This window comes from Balaenoptera acutorostrata, chromosome 16 (genome assembly GCF_949987535.1).
Source record: "Balaenoptera acutorostrata chromosome 16, mBalAcu1.1, whole genome shotgun sequence".
Lineage (NCBI taxonomy): Eukaryota > Metazoa > Chordata > Mammalia > Artiodactyla > Balaenopteridae > Balaenoptera > Balaenoptera acutorostrata.
Genome location: NC_080079.1, coordinates 62,876,705 through 62,904,590, shown reverse-complemented (window position 1 = coordinate 62,904,590; position 27,886 = coordinate 62,876,705). Strand labels below are relative to the sequence as shown.

Here is a 27,886-nt window from a genome sequence, read left to right as displayed (position 1 = left end):
TTTATGCCTACCGATCAATCCAGTGAAAGCAGTCTTACCAATGTTACCAGTGACCCACATTGGCAAATCCATCAGTCATTTCTCTCTCTCTTTTTTTTTTTTTAAAAAAAACTTATTTTTGGCTGCACTGGATCTTTAGTTGCAGCATGCGGTATCTAGTTCCCTGACCAGGGATCAAACCCTCTGCATTGGGAGTGAGGAGTCTTAACCACTGGACCACCAGGGAAGTCCCCATCAGTCATTTTTCAGTCCTTATATTATGTGGCCTTCCCAGCGAGATTTGGTAAGAGTCTTACTACAGGTGAGAGTTTGGGGGCTACTACTATAATCCGGGTGAGAATTAATAGTAATTTGGATAAAGGTGGAGGTGGTGAGAAGTAGTCAAATTCTGGATATATTTTGAAGACAAAATGATTTTGCTGATGGATTGGATGTGGGATGTGAGAGAAAGAAAGAAAGGAGTCAAGGATGTTTCCAAGATTTTGCCCTGAGTAAGTGGAAGAACAGTTTCCATTTACTGAAACTGGGGGAAGATTGTGAGAGGAGCAGTTTGGTAGGAGGAATATTAAATGTCTGATTTAGGGTGTGTTAAGTTCGTGATGCCTTTTGGAGTCAAGTGGAGACGTAGAGTAGGAATTTGTATACAAGTAGGGTGTAAGGAAGAGGATGGGCCTGGAAATATAATTTTGGAAATTATCACTATATATAAATGACATTTAAAGCTTCGAGGCTAGGTGGACAAAGAAATATAAATAGTATTTAAAGCCGTGGGACTAAATGCCCCAAGGAAGCGAGTGTAGGTAGGGAAGAGGAGAGGTCTGGTTACCGAGCCCTTTGCCAGTTTCATATTTAGAGGTCTGGAACAGGAGCATCCAGGAAGGCGGAATGAAGAAGCAGCTCGGCAAGGTAAGAAAATTACTTTCACTTAACAAATGTTTCCAGTGGGAGGGAGGGGCCAAACTCTGGTAAACCCTGTGGGAGGACAAGCACTTGTGAGGACTGAGAAATGACCAATGGATTTTACAAGGTGGAGGTCGGTGGTGACCTTGACAGGACTGCTCTCAGCGGATAAGCAGTGAAAGCCTGACAGGAAGGAATTTCAGAGAGTGAGGGTAAGGAAGAAATGGATGAAGAATGTAGGGAATGTGAGGAAGACTGGGGGGAAGTTTTGTTTTTGTTTTTTAAGGTGGGATATATTATAGCATTCTGTGATAGGAATTATTTAATTGGGTAAGAAATTTTGGTAAAAGGAAAGAGAGGAGACAATTATAGGAATAGACAGAGGAGGTGGCATACCGGGCATGGTGATGGCATGGCTTTAGATAGTGGCATGGACAACTCATTGATTTTCAGGAGTGTGGCTGGGTATACTGTGGGCCAGCTGGCAGATCTGGAAGTGGGAACACGAGGAAGTTCTTTTCAGATAGCTTTTATTTTCTCAGTGTAATAAGAAGCAAGGTCACGGCCTCCTTGGCTACAGGTTCACCCTTGGAAATTTCTTCACATCCAACCTTTCTTTCCATTCCCACTGTTCTCTTCCCAATGAAAACTCCAAGCTGGGCTGTGAAGAAATCAGCGTCTCCTTAATATGACAGCCCTACGCTTAGAGAAAGTTACGGTCTCCACAAATTGATCGGTCCTTCATATGTGTTAAAGGATAAACACTGGGGCACCTTTCAAATAGCCTCTCTGAGGTTTGTTGACCGGGACTACTAGGTAGTCCCCTCTCTTGCCAAGTATCTCTTCCATCTCCTGAGTGTCACGAGGCACCCCCCCTTGTCAGGCTGACAACAGGCACGTCGCTTTGTGAGAAGGCTGCTCCTGTGTAAAAGGCCTGTAATTTGTTGTGTTAAGGAACTGGACTGTGATTGCTCAGCTACTGGCTGGTCAGCCCTCCTCTCCTTTCCCACAAGGCATATCAATTTTGAGTCCATAGTCAATAATTTGGCTTGGTCGGCAGGGTCTGGAGAGGCGGCGGAGTGTGTGCGTGCGCGGTAGGACCTCTTCCTGCTTCGTTTCATGGAACTGTTTCAATTCAGAAAGGCTGTGTTGTTTCAGAAGGGATTATAAATTCAGCCTGAATGCTGGTCTAACCAGCTTCCATGTTATCACTCCCTACCTTTCTTAAAGATCTCAAACCGGGTGTCTTGTTTTTTGTCCGGAGGCAATTTGACTTTCTGTGGTTCCTTCTCAGTCCAAAGGCCAGGAAGAGAGTCACATTCCTGCTCAGTTCATGTTAAACATTATGGCCCTTGGTCTATAGATGTTGTTTAAAAATGGAACTGGTATGCCAGGGGTGACCTGAAATTACAGTTTCTCCTTGATAGTTCTTGAAATCAAGATGTCATGATGTTGATCTAAGGAAAACATTAGAAACTTCTATCCTGACTAGCTGGAATCATGGCATGGGTGGGAGAATGAGGCCTAAAAAGAGAGATAACATCCTTAATTGCCTTCATGGAAATCCAGGTGAAGTCACTGGGAAAATGATTCTCCCAATGAATCTCAGCTTCTCCTCATTTTGCTCCTAGAGCTGAAATAACCCTTGTGCTGTATTAGGTGACCACCAGCCTCCAGATTCCTCTCCTCCGGGGACACCAAGAATTCAGTCTGACCTTAACATGCTTTAATCTCCTATGGTCCCCTCCCCATCACTCTTAAGATACATTTCACCCCCTCCCCCTGCCCCCCATCCATCTGCCTGTCCTCCTTAATTATCTTTTACACCTGTCCAAATCTAACTAGTTCTTCAGGGCTCAGCTTAAACTCTACTCCTCTGTGGAGAGATGGAATAAATTTAATAGATGTCTACACTGAAAGCCAGGCACTGTGCAGCGTTTTAGGGATTCAGAGATGCACCGAGAATAAAGGACAGGACCCGACATCAGGGAGCTTTCAGTCTAGTAAGGGAGATATTAAAATAATTAGAGGACAGTGTGGTAAGTACAACAGTGGGATTGAGTGGAAGCTTGAAGAGGCTCAGAAGAGGGAGCTGTTACTTGTGTGTGTAGAATTGGAAAGGTTTCCTGGGGGAGATGACATCTGAGCCTGGGTCTGAGGCTGAGAAAGGACCAACTCCTCCAAGAGCTCTCCCTGCACTGAATTCGCATAGCACTTAGTTTGGCTCCTCCATGGACACCCACCTTCACTGCCCTGCACAGTTGGTGCCCTTTGCTTGTGAGTCTGTTTACATCCTGTCTCCAGCTAAACCAGGATGGAGATCTTGCCCTTATGCTCCCCATAGTCTGAGCACAAGGCCTGACACCAAATAGGGGCTCAATACATATTTGTTAAATGAAAAGAATAAATGAATCCCAGAGACAGGTTTTTCTCTCCCCAAACACTTTATCCAGAGTTTTCCTAAGCTAGCCAGGGGGATAAATTCCTTCCTAAGGCTCCAGGAAGAATTACCAAGTCAGTGGAATGTCCCCCACTTCCTGTCCTTTGCTCTTTTGCTCGCTGACTCCCCAGTGTCCCCTGCTGCCTCCAAATGCCTACCCACCAAGGCCTCCCTTTCAGAGAGCTCCAGGCTCCAGAATCTCTCTCCAAAACAACTACCCTTACTGATTAAACTATGGAACACAATGGAATACAGCTGTGGGAATGGTTGGGAATGAGGCTTTCCAATGTATACTTTTTTAATGTAAGTCTGATTTTGGAAACATGTGAATGTTCACCTATTAAAAAAAAAAAGAGAGAGAGAAACCTAAACCTCACATTGAAGATGATGAAAATTCACCCAAGAGTGTGAATGACTGATAGGTAACTGAATTTTCAATTTTAGCTTCAATAAATTATTTGTTGAATGAACACATGAAGATGTCTCCATAGCATCTCTGGATCTCCACTTCAGTCCCTTGCTCCCTATTTCTCCCTAAAGAAGGAGGAGACCTCACATCTAGGGAGGGCCAGAGGCTGCAGGATAAGGGCACAGGGCACTTGAAGTCCTTTCTCCCAAACATGTCTGTTTCAGGGACGTCCCACCAAGTATGGGTTCTTTGATTCAAATTCCTTTCACTTTGATGGTCTCTATTCCCAGCTTCTCTTGGGGAAGAGATGGAGCTGGTATTAGGACACTGATTCAGACCTCATGTGTTCATGGTTAGTTGGCCTTGAAATTGGGAGAACCCAGGTTTTTAGGAGATCCCCTAGACCTCTTTCCTGGGTCCAGACTCATATCTACCTACCTACTAGGTATTTCTACTGGGATATCTCTCAGGCACCATATCAAAAAATTGCCTCATCATTCTCCACCCAAACCTGGTTCTCTCAGCCTCCCTACCCCCCTGAAGAGCACTATCACACACCCAGTTACCCAAACAAATTTGGGTTTCATGCTGAATTATTTCCTCTCCCTTACCATCCTCCAGTTTATATGCCCCACGCTTACCCCTCAGGCGTGATCTGAACATCTTCCAAATCTCCAAATCTGTTAGCAACTCTCCAACTCTGCAGCCATTCCCCTAATCCAGGCTTCCAGCATCTGTTAACTGGATTATTATAGCAGTCTCCAACCTGGATCCCACTCCAATCCATCTGTAGCCTTGCAGGCGAAGTCATCATTCCAAAATGCAAAGCTCATTATGTCATTTTCCTGCTTAAAACCCTTCAGTGGCTCCTAAGTGGCATTAAGATAGAAGTCCAAACTCCTTATTGGAGCTTACAGGGTCCTATAGAACCTGGTCCTATTTTCTTTTTTTTTTCCCTTATATAAAGCCATCTGGGTTTGGTACATTTTGTTGTAAGCAGATTTTTAACTATTGATCCAATTTACTATAGCTATTGAATATTTTGTTTATAAATTTAAAAAATTATTTATTTATTTATTTTTATTTTTTGGCTGCGTTGGGTCTTCATTGCTGCATGCGGGCTTTCTCTAGTTGTGGCGAGAGGGGGCTACTGTTCGTTGCGGTGCGTGGGCTTCTCATTGCGGTGGCTTCTCTTTGTTGTGCAGCACGGGCTCTAGGAGCACAGGTTTCAGTACTTGTGGGACTCGGGCTCTTGTAGTTGTGGCTTATGGGCTCTAGAACGCAGGCTCAGTAGTTGTGGCGCATGGGCTTAGTTGCTCCGCGGCATGTGGGATCCTCCCGGACCAGGGCTCGAACCCGTGTCCCCTGCATTGGCAGGCGGATTCTTAACCACTGCGCCACCAGGGAAGTCCCTTTTTCCAACTTTTTGAGGCAGATGCTTAGCTTATTAACTGTCAGCCCATCTTCTGTAAATAAGTATGGAAGTTGTTAAGATGTTTCTAAGTTTCCCTTTAGCTGTGTCCCACAAGTTTTCATATCTAGTATTTTCATTATCATATTCAGTTCCAAGCATTTAAAAATTTCCATCATGATTTTTTCTATAACCTATTAGTTATCTATAAGTGTGTTTCAAAATGCCCAACAGTATTTTTTGTCATCTTTTTTTGTGAATGACCGCCATCTTAATTCATCCTTGGGTAACAAAATCATTCCCCAATCTGTACTTACTGGATACACCCTAGAACTTCCGTTCCCAGAAACATGCTTTTTGGCCTTTGGACCTTTGCACATTCCGTACCTGCTGCCCGGACATTTCTCCTTCCCCCTTTGTTAACTCCTACTCAACCCTCAGGTCTCAGTATTTTTTTAATTAAAAAAAATTCTCTGCAAGCCTGCCTTGAACTTCCAAATCTGGATTAGATAGCCTTCTGCTTTTCTAAGTGCTTGCACACAGCTTGTACTTAACCTTTTTGCTTCTTTTCTGTTTTTCTCACTTTTATACTCCTCCTGCAAACTCCCTGAAGACCTTGCTCAGTGCCTGGCCCACAGTAGGTGATCAGTAAAGAGCTGTAGAATGAATGGTGACTCTTACCCTCTCACTTGCTGGTAAAAATTCCCATTCTGGAGCCACAGAGAACAGTACACGGCTGCTTCCCTCCCCTCAGGTATCGTCATATCCATCGTGTCTCTCTTCGTGGTGATGGTTCATCTCTGGTTGTTCATCCCCCTCCGCCCCATGCCACCCAGGTCCCTGGGAGGCCTATTCTCTGGGGCAGGACTGGGGCTAGGCTGGACTCCAGCAGCTGCCCCTCCCCTGCCAGTGACTCCTGGCGCTGAGCCTTCTTGCCAGCAGGTGGCACCTAAACCCTGAAAGCTGAACTACTCTGTTTCACATTCTTTTTCTGAGCTGCTTGTTGGGACACATAATCTGGCTTGGGCTGTGCTTGGGCTTGGAGAGGATGCTCTGGCCTGGGAACCTGACTCCTGGCTCCCATGCTGCCGTCCTTTCCTCCTTGTCTAGCAGCAGTCACTGTCTGGCCTTTTCCTTTGTCTTAAGAGTCCTATTCAGTGCCTATGCTCCAACCAGACGTAAAACTAGGTGGGGCACTAAAAACTATTAAAATGATGATTTTTGTATATCATGTATGTTCTTATGCTCTTTCCTTAGTAACTCTCTCTCCACATTCTCCCTGCTTGTCCTCTTAGACCATCTAGGAAGCCCAGCTGAGCCCATCAAGGAAGCCCGGCAGCCTGGCTCCCCTCTTAGTTTCTTTTCCTCTCCGAAGCTTAAAGGCTGGAACTGGAGAGTTATTTATTTTTTTAAGAAGTAGAGAACAATAACAAAAGTAGACAACAGCTGTGGGTGTGTAGGAGTGTTACTGACGTGGGTCCTTGGACTCTTTAACCAACAGAAATTGATAAGAGGCCAGATGAGGAATTCAGGCAAGGCTTTACTGGGACTTGTGCTGCAGCACGAGGGAGCGAGAACAAGTAACAGGTGCCCTTGCTCGCTGTCCGTGGAGGGCAGGCTGGTTCCTTCAGTGGGGTGAGGACGGAGGCAGATCTGCAGATGGGGCCGGAGGAGTGGCTTAGGTGCTCTGCCCACCCCCTTGGTGGTGCCGTGTGCAGGGATCATGCACAGTACCCTGCTTTTGCTCCCAGCACCTAAGTGGCAGTCGGTTTGTGGCCTTTTATCTTATTGCTCATAATTGCCCGGATTGCGGCATGCATGCAGTTATTTTTAATTCCATTAGTTTCTTTGTATTCTGTTGCTCGAGGAGATGTGTGTCCAGGTGCAAGCACTGCAGTAAAGGGCCCAGGTCCCAGCCTGTCTCAGGAGGAATTTATTGAGGCACTGCTAGTATCACTTTTACCTCGTCCGAGAAATATTTTTAAATTTGCTTTTGGTGGTGGACTCTTTCTTTGATTATGTCACTGCTTTGGGTCTGAACTTTGTGGGTGACAATCTCACAAAAATTACATCAAATTACAGCAGCGTTGTTATGGTTGGGCAAGCGATCCTTGGGGGGCAAAGGAGGGGCCGCTAATCTTGTCTGGAAGAGGATTAAGGAAGGGACAGTTTGATCTGAATCTTGAAGGCAGAGGGGAAGCTTATTCTGTCTAGGTAGAAGAAACAATGGGAATAAAAAGAGAAGCACGTATCAGCCTTCTGTATTCCCAAATGCTCCCAGCCTTACCCCCAAACTCTGCCTACTAAAGTCCCCTCAGCCTACTCACATGCTTCCTTGGTGAAAGTGCCGAATCCTAGCCACTACACCACCAGGGAGCTCACATGCTTCCTTGATCAGGGACTTCCTTGGGGCATCCTGGCCTCTTCTGGGTGACTTAGCTTGTACCTTTCACCTGCACATTTGCCCTGTTGTGCCAAAGTGTGGCCGTCCTGTCTTCTTGAGCACCTGGACCGCCTCTGCTTCCTCAGGCTCTCCTAGGAGCTAATGGAGTTCAGCTGGAATTCCATGTACTTGTCATAGGTGCTCTTGACCCTGGCTTTCAAGATGTTGCAGGTGAGATCCTTATCCTTTCCTGCTATGATTTGGCATTCAGCTTCGGTGAACCCAGGCCAGTTGGCAGGTCTCTTCTGGTGAGGGAGTGAATGCCCCACAGAGGCTGTGAAAGGGACTTCTCTTTCAGGCTGGAGAAATGAGGATTGGGGAAAAGAGTGATTTGGGGATTATGGGACAAATTTAAGAAAAAGCTCACATTTTGCTGATGCCTCAACGCTGGGGCAATGAGCAAGGCAAAGGCTACACTAGGGTGCCAGGAATACATACCACAAGAAAGGAAACAGTGGAAGATAGATGAGGTGCATGAGTGGCAAACTCCTTTGAGAGATAATCTAATCTGCTCCCAGAAAGGATGTTAGAAGTGAGGTTATTAAATTGCTCTGGAGAAAATGCTGGGGTTGGTACTGTCCTTGTAGAGCCACAGGTGCAGACCTATGTCTCTGCTCTTCTCTGCCTGATAAACACTCCCTACCAACTTCTAGGCCTCGCAGGAAGCACTGGGTTTTTGGTGTGGTGGTGCTATTACACTGGATGCGAGACCCTATCCTGCCAAGGAGCACTACCTGGAGGTTCTGGAGGTTGTAGGAATTCTGGAGAAGAGCTGAAGGAGAGGTTTCTGGACCTGGAAGAAACCTCTAAGCCCATTAAGCTCAACCCTATCTGTCATTTTATAGTTGAGAAAACAGATGGGAAATTGCTTGCTTGCTCAAGGTCACACTGAGGTGGTGGCAGAGTTGAATCCACATAAAACACTGGTTGCTATGGTTCTTTTCTTTTTTCTTTTTTTTGGCCGTGCTGCGTGGCTTGTGGGATTTTAGTTCCCTGACCAGGGACTGAACCCGGGCCCTCAGCAGTGAGAATGTAGAGTCCTAACCACTGGACCGCCAGGGAATTCCCAGTTGCTATGGTTCTTAACACTTAGGTCCACCATACCAGATGATGTCTCATATCCCCTACCACCCTGTCTTAGTTCCTTCTCGTGGGGCATGAGTAATCAAGGACTACATTGGACCTGGTAGCCTTGGTCCAGGATGAAATGCTATCCAAACCTTGCTGAAGTGCCTTCTCAACAGGAAGGACCAGGCTCTGGTGGAAAGAAAACAGGTCTGCTGCTAGAATCTCAAAGCCAGTGGAGAAGTGAAATGAAAAGGGCCCCAGAGGACCCTAAAATAAAGGAGACAAGAGCCTTTGGTGGTGGTGGTGGGGCTTTACTGCAAACCGTTATAATTAAAGTGCTATTTTACAAGTGTTTAAGACAGGGCAGACAGGCTCTGAGCCAGGACTCAGCTTCAGAGGCACACGCCTGGAGGGGAAATGGCACTCGCAGGGGCCATGAGCTTAATCACTGCTGCTCATTTAATAAGCACAGTCGTGCTGGAGTCTTCTTAGGGAGCCTGAGAGGAAAAGAAGGGAGTGGAGAGAGCCATGCAGCAGCTACTTTAAATTCCTAATCTCGCTCCATTCCCACTGGGCACATCGCCTCAGAGCCACCCTGGGGACTGACACAGATCCTTCCTCTGGCCCAGGCTTCCCACCAGCTCAGGGTGCCTGGGTCATCCTCGTTATCATTCATCACTGATTTCCTTTTTCTGCCAGAGGTTTTCCCAATTTGTAGCTTAAAAAACACCAGCAGGAGGAGAAGCAAGGTATGTTCTTGTTAATATAAATCCACACCAAGATGACTCAAGAAATGGGTGTTTCCCAGGGTTGGCAGGTACATGGATGGTTCCTGCATTCTTTGTCTGTAGGGTGCTTGAATAGGTAGTACTGTCGAACGTGCCAAAGGTCTGCGCTTTTAGGACCTGCTCATGTTTTTGAGGACCTCTAGGGAGAATCACTGGTTTAGAACCAGGGCCTAGCGGAACACTGGGAGAGGGGAAACTTGATGAGTCCTGAGATCATTCCCAGGAGGAGGGGAGCACTTCTTCCGGAAGCAGCAGCAGGGAGGACTGTGCCAAGGCTCTGCCCAAGGGGCCAGGGTGCCTGGCCTGGAGGCGCGGCTCCTCATGCAGTTCTGGGTTACTGTTTGGGCAAAGCGAAGTCCCAGGCAGTTTCCTGTGCACATTTCCACATGGCCTGCATGAGGCGGGTGAAGCCCATGTCTTTGGGCTTCTCCAGGCCTCTCATCAGCCGTTGCTTCATAATAGAAACAAATTCCTTATTGCTCAGCTCTCCGTTGCCTAGAAGAAGAGGCAAACACAACAGGGATAAGTGACGCCCTTGGAACAAAGACAATGAGACAATTCCATTACTCACATCATGTAGGTCCCAAAGCCTAGCGCTCTCTCACAGCCAAACTCAATTCTCTTGGTTAAAAATGAACTGGTTTGTACTGTCCTTGATGTTTCCAATTGCAACTCAGTGATAGTTCAGTGTAGTGTGACAGAAGTTGAATGAGAATATATATGTCAGGTCCTGTGCTAGGTGTTGAGAATAAAGAGATAAAAATGACTTTGTCCCTTGAAATAGCATCAGGTTATGGGAGAGACAAGTACATTATTTCAATAGTATGGTGAATGCCACAGTGGGGTAAACAGAGGATGCTATGGGGGCACAGAGGAAGACTATCTAACCCAGGCTGGGGAGGGTGCACGTACAGATCAGTAAAGGCTTCCTGGAGGTGACTCCTAAGTTGAATCCCAAAGGATGAGCAGAAAGTGGCCAAGCAGAGGGGAGTGAGATGGGGGAGGCATTGCAGTAGTGGTAGTAGCATAAGCAAAGGCACCTGTAGGAAGCAGCACAGCTGTTAGAGAACTACAAGGAGTTAGGTATTGCTGGACACACAAAGATAGGGGTATGGCCAGTAAACCAAAGAGGAAGGCAGGAGACAGGTCCTCAAGGATCTTGTATCCTCATGAAAGGGTTTGCACTTTATCTTCAGGGCAGGAAAGGACTGGGAGAGGGGAGTAAGATGTAGTTGGATTTCCATTTTGGGTAGATTTCTCTAGCTGGATGATGGTGATAGACTGGAGAGTGGCACAGATGGAGTGAGTATGGGAGCCGTGGGAGTGGGAGTGAGTTAGGAGGCTGCTGCAATAGTCCAGGTAGACATGATGAGGCTTTTCATGGTGAAAACTAAAATCAAAACCTGGCTTTGGGTTAAGCCCATTTTCTCATGGCTTCTCATTTGACCCTCTTCAGTGGCAGACTCTCAGGTCTGGAGGAGAACCTGGAGAGCATCTGGTCTGACCCAAGGTCACTTCTCAAGCCACATGGAATAGTAACCACTCCAAAAGTAGAGGACAGTAACCATTTGACTAGGTGCCCAGGAGTAAATGTCTGCTGATTAAAAGAATGGCAGCCATTACTGGTGGTGACAGGAAACTAGCAAACAGACCTCTACTAATGATCAGTCTGGGAAGAAAGTGGTAAGAGGGAATAATTGGTTTACTTCTGTATAGAGTACCTGAAAACCTAAACGGGCCCATGTTTGCTGTCTGAAAAGAGCATGGGCAGCCTCAGGGATACCTCAGAGCAAGATTAAAACAAACAAAAAACAGGTAAAGCTAACCTATGGCACTAGAAGTTAGGGAAGTGGCTGCCCTCGGGGGTATAAGTGACCGGAAGGCAGCAGCACCAGGCAGCTCTGTGGTCCTGGTGATGTGCTGCTTTGGGATGATGCATGGGTGTGTTCAGTTTTTAAAAATTTATCAAGCTCCACACTTACGGTATTTGCATTTTTTTGTATGTATATTATACTTTAACTTAAAAAGTTAAAAAGTAGCCTGGCTGGGCTGAAAGTTAATCAGTAATATGGCTTATTAAGAATGCAATTAAAAGAACAAAAAGGTCTAAAAAGGATTCTTAATATTTTGTATAAAAAGAAGCTTAAGATGAAAAACCTGAAGTTATTTTTATTTATTTATTTTTTGGCAGTGCGGCTTGCAGGATCTTAGCTCCCCGATTGAGGATCAAACCTGTACCCTCGGGCAGTGAAAGCGCGGAGTCCTAACCACTGGACCACCAGGGAATTCCCAAAACCTGAGGTTATTTCATTCAAACTGCTCTGGGACTTGCTTCTTGCTTCCCTAAGGCCAGGGCTGACCAGTCTGAACGGCCTTTGTTACCTGTGAATTGGATATATGACTGAATGTCATTTGTGTGCATGTGTGATCTGTGACTGCAGCTCTAAATTCTGTGACAAACACGTCTGTTTGAAAATCGGAATTCTCTGTCCCCTGGCATTTTGACCTAAGATCTTGCACTGGTAGAAATGACAATGGCTTTCGAATTTAATATCTACTTCCCTTTTCTGTAGATTAAGAAAATGAACCCCGGGCTTCCCTGGTGGGTTCGAGCCCTGGGCCGGGAAGATCCCACATGCCACGGAGCAACTAAGCCAGTGAGCCACAACTACTGAAGCCCGTGTGCCACAACTACTTAAGACCACGCGCCTAGAGCCCATGCTCTGCAACAAGAGAAGCCACCACAATGAGAAGCCTGCGCACCGCAACTAAGAGTAGCCCTCGCTTGCCGCAACTAGAGAAAGCCCGTGAGCAGCAATGAAAACCCAACGCAGCCAAAAAAAAAAATTAAAAAACCCCCCAAAAAACCAAAAAACAAAACAAACAAACAAAAAGAAAATAAACCCCATTTACCACCAAAAGCAAGGGTAACAAAAGCAAAAATAAACAAGTGGGATTATATCAAACTAAAAAGCTTCTGCACAGCAAAGGAAACCATCAACAAAATGAAAAGGCAATCTACTAGACAGGAGAAGATATCTGCAAATCATATACTGATAAGGGGTTAAAATGCAAAATATATAGAGAACTCATGCAACTCAACAGCAAAAAACCGAACAACCTGATTAAAAAATGTGCAGAGGACCTGAACAGATGCTTTCCAAAGAAGACATACAGATGGCCAACAGACACATGAAAAGATGCTCAGCATCACTAATCATCAGGGAAATGCAAATCAAAGCCACAATGAGATACCACCTCACACCTGTCAGAATGGCTGTTAACAACAACAACAACAACAAATAACAAGTGTTGGCCAGGATGTGGAGAAAAGGGAACCCTGTGCACTGTTGGAGAGAATGTAAATTGGTGCAGCCACTATGGGCAACAGTATGGAAGTTCCTCAAAAAATTAAAAATAAAACTACCATATGATCCAAATTCCACTTCTGGGTATTTATCTGAAAGAAACAAAAACACTAACTTGAAAAGATATATGCACCCCTATGTTCACTGCAGCATTATTTATAAGAGCTAAGACACAGAAACAACCTAAGTGTCCATGGACAGATGAATGGATGAAGAAAATGTGATATGTGTGTGTGTGTATATATTGTGTGTGTGATGGAATATTATTCAGCCATAAAAAAGAAGGAAACTTTGCCATTTGTGACAACATGGATGGACCTTGAGGCCATTATGCTGACATAAATCAGAGAAAGACAAATACTGTATGATCTCACTTATATGTGGAATCTAAAACGAACAAACAAAAATAATTGAGTTCATAGATATATAGAACAGATTGGAGGTTGCTATAGGTGGGGGGTGGAGGTGGATGAATTCTGGTGCGGGGATTCAAAAGGTACAAACTTCCAGTTATGAGTAAGTCATGGGGATATAATGTACAGCATGAAGACTCTATTTAAGGGACTTCCCTGGTGGTGCAGTGGTTAAGAATCCACCTGCCAGTGCAGGGGACACGGGTTCGAGCCCTGGTCCGGGAAGATCCCACATGCCATGGAGCAACTAAGCCCGTGCGCCACAACTACGGAGCCTGTGCTCTAGAGCCCGCGAGCCACAACTACTGAGCCCGAGTGCCACAACTACTGAAGCCCACACACCTAAAGCCCGTGCTCTGCAACAAGAGAAGCCACCCAATGAGAAGCCCGCGAACCGCAATGAAGAGTAGCCCCCGCTCGCCGCAACTAGAGAAAACCCGCGCGCAGCAACAAAGACCTAAGGCAGCCAAAAATAAAAATAAATAAATTTTAAAAAGACTATATTTAAAAACACTGTATTGCATATTTGCAAGTTGCTAAGAGAGTAGATCTTAAAAATTCTCATCATAAGAAAAAAAATTTGTAACATGTATGGTGACTAGACTTATGGTGATCATTTCGCAATATACACAAATATTGAATCATTATGTTGTACACCTGAAACTAATATAATGTTATATGTCAATTACATCTCAATTAAAAAATTAGGTCCCAGAGATAAAATGATTTTTTAAAGGTAATAGAAGTAGATAATGATAGAGCCTCCTTCTAAAAGGCTGGAAAATCAAACATTTCCCAGGACTTCCCAGGAGAAGAGGGGAACTGTGATGCTGGTTGCCATTACTCCCATATTCACTTCACAAACCAGCTCTTGGATACTGCCTTCAAAAATTATAAAAATGTTGTTTGGAAAAAAACTCAAAGTACCTAAAAGTGATTAGAGTAAAAACAAAATCTGGGGAGAGTTACTCTCTCCGCAGCAGTGCTGTCCATTAGAACTCTCTGCGATGAGGGAAACGTTTTTATCTGTGCTATTTTCAATACAGGAGCCACCAGCCACGTGTGATACTGGAAGAAGTGAGTTTTAAATTGTATTCAATTTTAATTAATTTAAATTTAAATAACCACAGGTAACTGTGGTATCATATTGGACAGGGCAGCTCTAGAGAATAACCACCCTTCCCTGTGGATGAGGACTCTCCTTGTCCTCGCTCTTGGGCTTCCTTTCACCCAGACCTCGGTTGTGGGTTCAGGGGGGAGATTTAAATAACTCAAGTTCAACTTAAAAAGTTAGTGAGGACTTCCCTGGTGGTGCAGTGGTTGGGAATCCACCTCCCAATGCAGGGGACGTGGGTTCGATTTCTGTCTGGTCAGGGCCCACATGCATGCCGCAGCTAAGAGTTTGCATGCCACAACTAAGGAACCCACCTGCCGCAACTAAGACCTGGCACAACTAAAAATAAATTAAAAAACAAACAACAAAAAAGTTAATGAACACCTGTTATGTGCAAAGTACTGTGTGAGGTCCTATTTGCAGGGGAGGCGGGATCCAGAGGTGAACAGGACTTGTAACTACCCATAAAAAGCTCACAATTAGGTAGGGACATTAAGTCACATACACAGAGATGGAGTGTAACATGCAGCAATGCAGACAAATTGAACCAAGTTAAGGAATAAAAAAACCAGAGTGATTCATTATGCTGGGATCAAAAGGGAAGGTTTCACACATGCAGGAGCTTTTGATCTGTTCTTGAATTCTGTGAGCCTAGCTTCCTGGAGGAAGATGAACAGTGAATCTTGGCTGTGAGACAGGGAATTGAGGTCATATAGTACAGAGGGAGGCAGTGCACTTTTGCTTCAAATCCTGGATTCGCTATCTAATAATACCTTTGTGATCCTGGGAAAACTACTTAACCTCTCTGAGTTGCAGCTTCCTTATCTGTAAAATGTGGTTAATAACTACTCCTGTGTCAGAGGATTAAACAAGCAGCTTGCACAGTGTATCTGGCTCATAGTAAGCAATGAAAAAACTGTGAGATAACGAATAAGGACCTACTGTATAGCACAGGGGACTCTACTCAGTACTCTATAATGGTCTATATGAGAGAAGAATCTAAAAAAGATGGACAGATGTGTATGTATAACTGATTCACTTTGCTGCACGCCTGAAACTAATACAACATTGTAAATCAACTATCCTCCAATAAAAATTTTAAAAAATAAAAATAAAAAAATTTAAGGCAAAAAAAAAAAAAGAGACAAAAAACTGTGAGCCTCCATTGTTAATATTATCATCATTGTTATCAGCCAACATAGCTGAGAAATAAGGCCAGAGCAGAACCAGGATCTCTTAAATGGGCTAAATAAACTGCAGAGTGCTCACAGACACAACAGACCTTGGTGTGCAGCTGGAATGCTATGATGGGTTGTAAATGACTAAAATGTGCCCTGGGTGGTGGAATGATCAGTACCATCTTCTTCCTAGAGACATTCAAATACTCAAGTGCTCCTATCTGCTAAGCAGTAAGCTGGGTCTAATTTTTTTTTTTTTTGGCCGTGCCGCACGGCATGCGGGATCTTAGTTCCCCAACCAGGAATCGAACCCGTGCCCCCTGCAGTGGAAGCGGGGAGTCCTAAACACCGGACCACCAGGGAATTCCCTTGTTTTTATTTTTAAGATCCTTAGGGTCATAAATGAATTTAGGCCTACAGGCAAATTAGAATTATAAGAAGAAATGGAGAACACAAACCAGGACCAGGGGTGGTATTTCTCAATGTCATGAGTCTGAGGGCTGAGCTACTGATGTGGGAAATGGGGAAGTTGAAGCAGTCTAGGCTGGTACCCTGGAGCTGGCTGCAAGGCTCCATCATAAAAGTGTCCACTTCAAGGGCAGTAAGGCTTGGTTTTTCCGCGGACTCCAGACGGCCCCACTCACCATCACAGTCAAAGAGCGCAAACACGACATCACACACGTGATCTGAGAGCTCCACTTTAGCCACTGTCCTGGCCACCTGCTGCATGGTCACTGAAAGAAGAAAGATGTTGAGTTAGCACAGGAGAGGGACTTCCGTTTTGCTTTCTCTGAATGGAAGGATAAAACTATTCAGTCACAAAAAATTTTCAAGTGTATTTATGTCACATTTAAGAAAATGATAATTCAGTTTTTAATCCATAACCCCCTTTCCTTTTCACTTCAGATTCCATTTTCTTTCTACTGCTGCCACAGTTTAGGAGGTATATATAATTAAGTAAGAATGCCTGATACTAAATTTATAGAGAAAGTAGATTAGAGGTTACCAGGGGCTGGGGAGTTAGTGGTTAATCGGTACAGATTTTCTTGTTTGGGGTGATGGAAAAGTTTTGGAAATAGTGGTGCTGGTTGTACAACACTGTGAATGTAATTAATGCCACTGACTTACATACTTAAAAATGGTTTAAATGGCAACTTTTGTTATATACATTTTACCACAATAAAAATTTAAAAAGTGAAAATCCACATAATATTTAAGGATGGAATTCTAAGTCTTCAGCATGCAGTGGTGGCTTTTCTAATAAATTATTACCAGAAGAGTGCCTTGAAAAAAAATAAAGAATGCCTGATAGTCTCCATCTTGGCATTTCCCTCCCACTGGAAAGAACACAATAACAAAAAGTCAAGGAAACAATGAGGCAGAGAAAGGATGGGGAAGTGGGGAACAAGGAGACTTGTCTGAGTGCACTGAGGCTTCACCCACCAGTTGCTGACTGACAGTGGAGAATCTGCATGGCTGAGCTCCTGCTCTTTCTCCCAACAGGTTTTCCATCAGCCACTTTGTCTTTTCCAACCGTGCCCCTTGGGAGAAGCAGTGGCCCCCATCTCACTAGATCAATACAGTCTCTCCTTTTTTTCTTTTTCCAGATCTCATCAGAAAATCTCTTCTCTCTTGCCATTTTCTCTTTCTCTGACATTTACTGTTAAACACTAGCAATCACGTGAGAACTGGGTTCTCACAAAAAACAAGCCAGGAAGGACGAGGCAATTTCCCCTGCCCTCTCTGCCATTTATCCTCAAGCCTGATCCAGCTGCATCTATAAATTATGTTATTGCTTATAGACACACTCTTCAGTGAGGTAAAACTCAGAGGAAAGAAAAAGATGAATTTCTATTTATGAACCAACTAGCAACGAAGTGTTCATATCTATAAACCTCAGATTAGATTCTTCTAGAAGCAATGTGAACTTAAAGGCAGTGTGCCTTCTCTGCTTATTTCATTCCTATAATTTCACTTCTTTCTTGTCATTTTTTTTCTGCATTTGCTCTTTCACTTCACCTCTATAGCCTCCATTATATTCACCACAGGGCCCCTGAGGTCAGCTGATACAAATGCCAGAACAATGCAGAGGAGCAAGGCGACGCAGTAGAAAAACTGTGCTTGCAAGTCACAAGACCTGAGCTCTAGTCCTGGCTCCATCAACTTGCTGTGGTGGAGTCACCTGATCTCTTTAGGTATAATATTCTCATATTCAAATGAGGGGATGCCACAGGATAGCTGCTGAGGTGGCTTAGTAGTGCAAAGAATGGTTTATTGGTGTTTCCTAGAATCTGAGGGTGAGGGATAGGGGTGGAGGTACACAGAAATAGCTGAAGATCTTGTCTGGCGAAGGGTAGAAGAAAGGTATAAGGGCCACAAGCTGGGCTGTACCTTAGTGTCCACAGCCTCTGGCTGGAGGGGGACTAGGCTGCTCACGAGGGCGGGAAGAGTCAGATTCCTCCTCCTGCAGCTTTAGGTTACTGCTCATACCGCCCCTCTTCCCGGGATGTGAGTTAGAGTGCAAGAGGAATCAACATCCCTTGGAACTAAAAGACTTAAGCAGAATATATTATTGTGTGGATGTTCACGAGATGTGGTTAAGTGCTGACGGGGGAGATGGGGCCTCTACAAGACTGTAGAAATTCTAGGGTTTAGAAACTTAGCCTCGTACGTCTAGACACTTGATTCTCTCAGTCAGCTCAGGAAGAACTGATTCCTGCTAACTAAATGGCCCAGGGAAGGAAGAGAAACCAGAAGGCCAATTTACAATGAAAACAGTAACTGTTAAGAGAACTAAACTGATGACAGCTGGTCATTATACTTCTCAGTAGGAAAATCTACTAAGGAAACTCAGTTCACCTCAGAAGATTGCTCAGTGAAAAGAGAATCAGATCAGAAGACACTGGATGCTCTCAAACTGTGATCATTTACTGAATTACCCTTTGCGGCCACAGAAATGTGTCCTGAGAAGTGGCTCAAAACTTGTTCGATGTAGAGAAACATGAACACTTTATGTTAACCATTCCTTTCTCTGCCAATGTTTGTTAACCATGCCTTTTTCACACCAATACCACACCTGTTATAACTGATAACTACCCTCTTTTTCTCTTTCCCAGTTCCATTTTCTCAGGGCAGAGTGCCTATTGCCAATTCTTTTTTTTAAATTGGAGTATAGTTGCTTTACAATGTTGTGTTAGTTTCTACTGTACAGCAAAGTGAATCAGCTACACATATACATATATCCCCTCTTTTTTGGATTTCCTTCCCATTTAGGTCACCACAGAGCACTGAGTAGGGTACCCTGTGCTATATAGTAGTGCCAATTCTTCTTGATGCTCCAAGCGCCTATCCTTTTCCCCATGAAGATAGACACTTTCCTCTAAATAAACCATTAACTAAATAATATCCAAGAATGTCAGTGAGAGCTCTTGGCTTTTTTTTTTTTTTTTTTTTTTTTTAGTGAAAAGCTCATTAAAGTGGTATTAAGTGGTTGTAGAACAGGGACTTCTGGAAGCCACTGTCAGGAATCCCTCATTACAAATACCATCTCTTGACAGAACACTTACAGAATATGTTCCATCTCACATGGAGAGGGCTCTGACACCATCTGTACTACAGGAGCTAAGTTATTCAAACCACTGGGATGTTACCAGCCAGCAAAGAGCCTGGCTGGGGTGCCCTTTCACAGTCCAAGATCCTCAGATAAGCCCCCAGGGTGTGAATCAGAGCAGTGGAGGAAACAAACATTAAACTAGCTGGTGAGCTGTACAGCCAAGAGCACTTGGAACAAGTAGGATGACAGCAGATTACAAGCCAAGTGCTTGACAGCTGGTCCTGAGAGTTGGCTCATTCAGATTTGCTTCCACATCTCTGAACCACAAAGCCATAATTAAATCACAGCAAGGAGAACAATCCCTCACCCCCTCCGCCCCAGATCTCAACTTCCCCATGCAGACCAGTTGTTGGTACCGGAATTTGGGCCTCCCTTACTTGATGATGCTAATTGATTGATGGTTGGGATTCTAATCTGAAAGATGTCTCTATGGAGCATGAAGTCACCCTGGAGAAGGCCTACGTTTCCAAGGCCTATCTATTCCTTTGGTACAAATCTGGTCCAGCTGCCTGAACAATAGATGGACATGAGATTGGGTGATTTCTACTAGATTGGGATGGGGAGGAATTTGCAGAAGCGTGCTGAATTGGCACTCAAAAACGTGTTAACCATCTGGCTTTTTGAAAAGTCCAGGCAGAATCTGAATTGTGCCAGGACCCCCAATTTACTCTCTGGCATAGTCCATGACTGGACAATTCAGCATCAGACAGAAACACATACTGAGTTTGTGTGACTATAATATCAGAAGCTATATTACATAAAACTATTCACAACAGTAGTTGAACAGAGGAAAGGAGAGTTCTGGAGGGATAAGACCCCAAACATCCACTTGGAATCAGAATCGTAGAACTGGAAGAGACCTCAGACGAAAGGTAAAATGCAGAGAATTTGAATAACTTGTTCAGGGTCACAAAGCTAGCTAGTAGCACAGCTGGGTCTAGAATCTGGATCTTCTGACTTCCAGCCAATGCTCTTTTCCCTATACACACTGGATCCACTCGATCCCTTATATGGACAACGGATCCCCCCATGAATCTGTCACTCTGTTTTTTTTTTTTTTTTGGCCGAACCCCATGGTTTGCATGATCTTAGTTTCCCGACACCCTCGGCAGCGAAAGCGCGGAGTCTTAATCACTGGACCACCAGGGAATTCCCATGAATCTGTCACTCTAAACAAGAGAAAGAGCTCAGATGAAAGAAAAGCCAAGTTGGGGATTACTCCTTGCTAGTGGGTAGGGACGAATAACTGAGTAACAATTAGGGGTTGTGAAGAGCCAGCATTATAGTTTGACCCCAGATCTGATTGCCCTATACATTAGCATTCGCTTGGAACGCATACTGACAATTTTAAGAACTTAAAGAAGTTCTTAAAAAAAAAGTGTATTAAAATGCAACCCAATGAAAAGCGTATGAAACAAAGGTGGCCCTGGGAGCTTCTATACCTCTGATGCATAGATAGACCTACAGACAATGTGACCCAGTTAGGAACTGCCTGTCTCTTCCTAATGCAAAGATGTTTGGAAAGGTGATACGCCACGTTGGGTTGACAGTCTCTAGCTGTGCGGCCATGTGATTATTCCTGTTTTCCTGGACTGCAGTGGAAAAATCAAAAGCTGGCTGGTGACTGCCAAGGTTAAGTGAGGGAAGACATTTCTGCTTCAGCTTTGGAAGGGCTTATGATGCAGAGGTCCTAGTTTCTTAAATCCATGCCTACATGGCTTCGGGGAAGGTGGGGACGGGGGAAGGATTTTCCTTTAAAAAGCACCTGTCCTTTCTTTTGCATCTTCTTCCAAGACACTTTGGTTAATACAACATACACATTTCAGCCTGATTGAGGGGGTGAGGGTGGGGAGGAAAGGACAATATTTAGGATGACAAGCAATTTAAGGAGCCAAGAGCAATGCAGTATACTAATAATGAAAAATGTAACAATTCTGTTCCGCACGGTGCTTCTGAGCTGCAGGCAGGTTGACCCCCTCCTGTGTGCTCAGGCAGTCCACTGTCAGAGGTGATGCTGGTGATCCTGGCTCTTAAATACTGGTATATGCCACAGAGAAAACCTGTGGTCAGGTTTTCTGAATCTCAGAGCATCATCCCAGATGACTGCTTCAATGGGCTTACATGATTAATCTAGTAAAACTGATTTACAGTAAGGTTTATTGCCATTGTTCAGTATTGTATCTGGCGTCATTAAAAACACTCAACACATTTTGTCCACAAAGGGCAAGCATTTCTATCAGCACCATTAGGCAGTGATTTCAGGTGCCACGCTCAGAGGGCAATCACAGTTCAGTGGGGGAAACCATACAAACCATTAAGATGGAGAAATACATAGGAGAACTATCAGATATTAACAGACACATATGGGTCACAGTGGAATAGTCTGTATTTTGTTGGAGGTACATTTTGGATCCTAATTCTAAAGGATTAAAGAGACATACTGCTCCAGATTTGGCAGGTACAACAGCAGGTGATGGGGGGTGGGGGTCTGAGTAAAGTACTGAAAGCAGGAAAGGATGCTAATGCCTGACTAGAGAGCTAGAACAGAGGTGCAGGTGGGGATGAGATTTTGCAGGGGGCCAGTCAAGTCTCCTTGCAGGGAAACCTTTATAACACAGCCAGGTCTTATTTGGAGACCAATTTACCATATTAACTTGCTTTTCCCTCTTTGAGTCTTTAAATTTTCATTATTTTTTATTTTAAAAAGTTATTTTTCATTAGATAATACATTCAGCTATTTCAAAAGGGCTGAAATCTCCCTCCCAAACTTATACCCCCGCCCCCTAGTTGTCCAGAGGCAACCAATATCTCCAGTTTCCCCAGAAATATTTTATAGATATAAAATCAAATATTTATTCTTCACTTCTTCCCACGAAATGGTGGTTGGTATATTAAATGGTTTTGCTTGACTCATTTAACAATATATCTAAGAAATAATTCCATTCCAATACATAAACAGTTCTTTTTTAACAGCTGCATAGTATTCCACCAAGAGGATGTATCATTATTTAGATAACCACTTCCTCATATTATTCTAACCTCAATCTTGAGGAGGAAGTGCCTTTTATCCCCTCTTCACAAAATTACTTCTTTGGTGGGCTATGGTTGTCAGCTTCAACAGAGTCTGAATCTCTGATGGCTAAAGTTGAAAGCAACTGAGATATTTAAGTTCAGTTTGCTGAAATTATGCCAAAAGGCTAAATACTCTTCACCTTAACAAGTGTCTTAATAAAACTTCAGAGGTTTCTAAGGGTAGTAACCCCTTAAGCCCCCCAAAAGCAGCACATGCGTTAAATAGTAATCTCTATACTTCCCCAGTTGGTATAATTCCTTTCTGATTCTTTTCATAGCAGGATGTAATGTTGGCTGATGTTGTTCTCACTTATCTATTTAAGTGGATGTTTTGGCAGTTTATCCTACCCTCACTCTCCTCTCTCCCCCAGTGGTAATCATGAATCCCTAAAGCAGCTCTCTTCCTCCTTGGGGCACTTATATATAATTTTACTAAATCACAACATATTCAAAGCAACATAGTTAAGCCAGAATCAATCTTTAGAATTGCTAAGTAACTTTAAATTAGGGGAAAAAAATCAGGTCTCTGCAGAGAAAGTGCCTCATGAAGCAAACATTTCTTTCAGAATTTGAGCTTCCCTGCCTACATCATGAATAATTGTGTTTAAAAAATTGATGACTTTGTCTTAAATGAATGAAATTCTGGCCAACACTCCTCTTCACACATAAATGTTTTTACAAAATGCAATAACGAACTGAAGCATAGGGGCTTGCCTCCACAAACTTTAAAAGAATTTATAAAACAGGAGCTTTTTTCCCATAACCTCTTCCCCACACATCTTTATGACATTCCCATTTCCTGCCTTCGTTCTATGGCTGTCTGGGGATGCTCTCCCATACATTTTTGCTGTGAACTTTTCCCTATTTCTGCCTTCCCATAAAAGCACTGAGTCCCCAATAGAATTCTCTAGGTCCTTCTTGTGGCAGTGGATGCCACGTACTAAAGAGAACAATGGTATGGAAGTGAGTGAACCTGAATCTCTGGTCTCAGTTTTGCATCGCACTAGCTGTGATTTGAGCAAGTCATTTTCCTTCAAGTGTAAACAAAGAGGTTAAAACAATAAAGCAAGGGTTTAAGTAAAATAATTTCTAAGCTCTTTTCTAGCCCTAAAATTTTATGACTGCCATTCTTAACACCTTTTTAGATAACATGGCTTAGATCAGTTAAAATGTCCATATCTTCAGAAGTCCTCAAAGAATAGAATGGTGGTAATTTCTGGTATGGTGGGTAGAATTCTGAGATGGTTCTCAACATCCCCACACCCTGTAAAATCTCCTCTCTTTGAATGTGGGCAGGACCTGTGAATAGGTTGTGATACCACTCTTGTGATTAGGTTATACGGAAAAGGTAATGGGATAGTCACTCCCATGATTACAGTTATATAAGAACCCATCTCAGCACACTGGGGAAAGAGATTCTCCTGCTGGCTTTGAAGAAGTGAGCCGCCATATTGTAAGAGGGCCTGTGAGAGGGCCGCATGGCAAGGAACTGCAGCAGCCTGCTGCGAGTGACAGCCAGCGAGAAAAAGGGACATCAGTCCTACAACCAAAAGGAAGTGAATTCTGCCAAGAACCCAGGTGAGCTTGGAAGAGGACTATGAACTCCAGATGAGAAAGCAGTCTTACTGATGTCTTGATTTCCGCCTTGTTAAGACCCTGAGCAGAGAACCCAGTTATGCTATGCTCAGACCCTGACTTATAGAAACTAGGGGATAAACAGGTGGTATTTTAAGCTGCAAATTTGTAGTAATTTGTTATAAGCAAGAAAGTTAAGTAGGGAAGGTATTTATGGTTGGGAATGTCCTTTTGAGGTTCCTCAAATCATACTTTATATACAGCTACACTCATTCTAGGTACATTTTATGGAACTGTCACTTTTCTGCAACTACTATACCAAGCTCCATAAACTAGCTCTTATAGAGGCACTAGCCAAGATCTAATTAAGTTTTAAATTTCTTAACAAGAAAATAAAACTGCCACGCTTCTTTTGGGAATTCAACAGCCTTGCTCTGACTTCAAATGTATCTGATAATTATAAGTTAGTTCACTTTAACACAGATTTGGATACTTAGGCTATAACATGTCCCTTAAAACATTACAACATTCAGTAAAAAGCTGATTATTTATAGAATTTCAAATCTGGAAGCACGCTTGGAGATAATTAGTAAAACTCTAACTTGAGGTCAGAGAAATTGTGACTTGCCCATGTGTCAAGGAAATTAATGATATGGGAAGGTGTCATACTCCTATCATTCTCCTCCTCACTCTAGGTTTTTATTAGAGCTTTAGCATCCTTTTCAGGATCTGACCATGTTTAGAATTAATTCACTCATTTATTCAACATTAATTAAATATCTACTGTATAAATATACATAATTCTTCTAGGCTCGGAGTAGGACACAAAGAGGTGGAAAACATGGTTCTTGTCCTCAGGAGTTTACAGTCCAGTAGAAAATTCCCCCTTGAATGCTGTGGATACTAGAGATATTAATACTGCTTAGATATTCCTAGGAACAGAGAAGTTAAATAATGATAATGCCTTCTGAAAGCAATGATCCCAAGAATTTTTGGATGAATGATGAAACTTAGGAGAAACTAAAAGCTCCAATCTTCCTATTTAAAAAATACAAAAAGGGCTTCCCTGGTGGCGCAGTGGTTGAGAATCTGCCTGCCAATGCAGGGGACACGGGTTCGAGCCCCGGTCTGGGAAGATCCCACATGCCACGTAGCAACTAGGCCCGTGAGCCACAACTACTGAGCCTGCGCGTCTGGAGCCTGTGCTCCGCAACAAGAGAGGCCACGATAGTGAGAGGCCCGTGCACCGCGATGAAGAGTGGCCCCCGCTTGCCACAACTAGAGAAAGCCCTCGCACAGAAACGAAGACCCAACACAGCCAAAAAAAATAATAATAAATAATAAATAAATAAATTTTAAAAAAATAAAAAAAAATAAAAAAATACAAAAAAAACCAACTTATAACTTCTAAACTAATACAAATCTCAAAAAGTATCTACTGAAAAAAGCAGTACTACTTTCTAAGAGAACAAAATTAAGCCTCATCAGGTTCTAGGATTTTTTTTTTTTTTAAATAACTTTTTGGGACTCCTCTGGTGGCGCAGTAGTTAAGACTCTGCCTGCCAATGCACGGGACATGGGTTCGATCCCTGGTCTGGGAGGATCCCACATGCCGCGAAGCAACTAAGCCCGTGTGCCACAACTACTGAGCCTGCGCACTAGAGCCCGTGAGCCACAACTACTGAGCCCGTGTGCCTAGAGCCCGTGCTCTGCAACAAGAGAAGCCACTGCAATGAGAAGCCCATGCACCGCAAAGAAGAGTAGCCCCCGCTTGCCGCAACTAAAGCCCGCGCGCAGCAATGAAGACCCAAAGCAGCCAAAATAATAATAATAATAATACATTAATTAATTAACTAAAAAAATAAGATAAACAGGCAGAGGAAAGTCAGTACCTTGGGGCTGAAAACAGAGCAGGCACCTGTGTATAGTCATAATTTCAATCTAGTATAGTAATTTAGGGTTATCTCATTTAATTTTCACAATAGCCCTGAGGCAAGTAGCCTTTATCACTGTTCTACAGATCAGGAAACTGAGGTTTTGAGAGTTTCAGTGATTTGTTCAAAGTCACAAAGCTAATGAGTAATAGGGACTCAAAATCAGGTTTGAGTTTAAACCCAAAATTTATGCTTACAAATGTCTTGCATATATTTAGCTCTCAATAAATGCTAGATGTTGGAACCGTCTCTAAAAGTATAACAAAGTATTGCTACACCAACGAGTAGAGGTGATGAGGAACAGCTGGATCATTAAAAGCTGAGAAGTCCATCCATATCTGTATATCCTGTAATTTGATGTCCAGAAACTGACAGCTTAGTATATACATATGTCTTTTCTGTTCTGTGGTATCCTTTAAGGGGATACTAACTTTCCTTGCTACATGACCTTATTTAAGTAACTTTAGGCTTTTGTGTATTGGTTTCTTCACCAAAAAGTTATATGGTCAGAAAAGTGAAGAACACAGATGTGTCTACTAAGATGTCCTTGTGTGGGATAAGAAGCTAGATTAGACAACTCCAAGAGTCTGTGTCACTGTAGGGCATGCATTACAGATGTCAGAGCGTGTCTGAGTGGGAGAACCTGATCCTAAACAGAAGAGACAATTGTAGGGGGAAAATGTCATATTTCATCTTCAAGAGAAGGACACTAACTCCAAAACATCATAGTTTACCAAAAGGACTTTATTCTCACCCAAGAATGGTCAACTCTTAGCCAAAGGGAACTGGGAGGAAATAGCCTAGAGCCTGTCTTCCCTAAGCTATTGAGAACCATAGTTCAAAATGGTGAACCTGCATTATCTCCTCCTGGATTGCGTTTCAGCAAAGATTTTCAAATTCCAGCAGCATTTTGGGATATACTGAGAGACAACATGACAGTCTGGATAGAACACAGACTGGGATCAGAGAGACCTGAGCTTGAATTCTAGCTCTACTTAGCAGGGTAACCAAGAGTAAGCTGCTTCATTTTGTATTTCCTTATTCATAAAATGGGGGATAATACTACCTAACTTTCAGTAAAAATACTTGGGATTGCAGAGAGTATCCTGTAGGGGATATGCCACAGGTTTTACTATTTATTTTCTTAGCTTGTCAGGTAATAAGGTAAACTGTACGTATAGGACGACTATAAAGAATTAAGGACAACCATGTCATAAATTATGATTTTCAGTTTAAATGGGCTTGTGCTGGGGCATGAGTACTAAAGGCCATGGCCTATATTTGTGCGATTATTTCCTGCATTATAGTTCAAAGTACATGGGGGACACAACTGGACCTACAAGTTTCCCAAATCTCTAATATCCTAAGGTGCTTATAATGGGGCTTTACCATACCTAGAAACCTTTTATTCTCTCGGCAGAAATAAGAATACTCTAAGTCATACAGGCCACAGCTCATTCTAGAGCTCCAACTCAAATAATTTCTAACTTTTCCATCATAGGATGCCATGGGGAAGGAGTCATGTTCAATTTTCCATTACCTTCTTCAGCAGACTAGGTAAATCATTCAGACAGCCCTTGAGAGGTAATATATCTAATTTTATGCCCAGTATGTATATGAATAAGCAATAGAACCAATTCCTCTTAAGTGCTAAACAAAAGAGATGACCTATAGTAGAAAGGTACTATAGTTCATGCAGAAAGGTTCTTTCTCCAAATGGTCAAAATTTAACAAAGACATGTCATTCTTGCCTGAGAGTTGTCATTCTCACATGAACCATGTAGAACTAAAGAAATAGCCACAATGAAATTTGGCATTTTCAATCTGAGGGATTACATCACGCTGGAATGTAAATCTGCAGTTGCCACCTGCCTGGGTTCTCCAACTGTTCTGAGGAACATTAGCTCTATAAGTTGTTAAAAGACTTTCTGAGGCAAGTCAAGTTTGGGAACTATATCACTCTCTTGGAGATTAATAATGCACATTAGCATACTAAAAAGTTGGCAGGAGTAGTGCTGCAGGAAGAAATTCTGTATAACCTGGCATTTTCCAAACTTATTTGAACCATGGAACACTTTTTTTGGGTTTTGTTTTAAACCCACAAAACCATTAACATATTGCAGTATATAATGTTCTTCACAATGCTGTTTCGGAAATTCT

At 43.2% G+C, this 27,886-nt stretch overlaps 1 protein-coding gene and 1 long non-coding RNA gene across 4 annotated transcripts in view; one reads left to right on the top strand and one right to left on the bottom strand.

Annotated features, from left to right (window-relative positions):
* Window positions 1-523: 523 nt before the first annotated feature.
* On the top strand, window positions 524-12,469 carry LOC130705053 (uncharacterized). The gene is made up of 3 exons (XR_009005685.1): window positions 524-906; window positions 11,651-11,760; window positions 12,033-12,469. It is a non-coding gene; the product is annotated as an uncharacterized LOC130705053 (long non-coding RNA).
* MICU1 (mitochondrial calcium uptake 1) overlaps window positions 6,668-27,886 on the bottom strand; it is a 224,013-nt gene continuing 202,794 nt past the window's right edge. Inside the window, exons 10-11 of one of the 3 annotated variants that reach the window (XM_057531159.1) lie at window positions 16,084-16,266; window positions 6,668-9,954 (exon numbers count right to left, since the gene is read on the bottom strand). In XM_057531159.1, coding sequence (XP_057387142.1) covers window positions 9,794-9,954; window positions 16,084-16,266 — 344 coding nt within the window. In that variant the 3' untranslated portion in view covers window positions 6,668-9,793. The remainder of the gene's footprint in view (window positions 9,955-16,083; window positions 16,267-27,886) is intronic. The other 2 variants (XM_057531157.1, XM_057531158.1) reach the window with 2 other exon arrangements.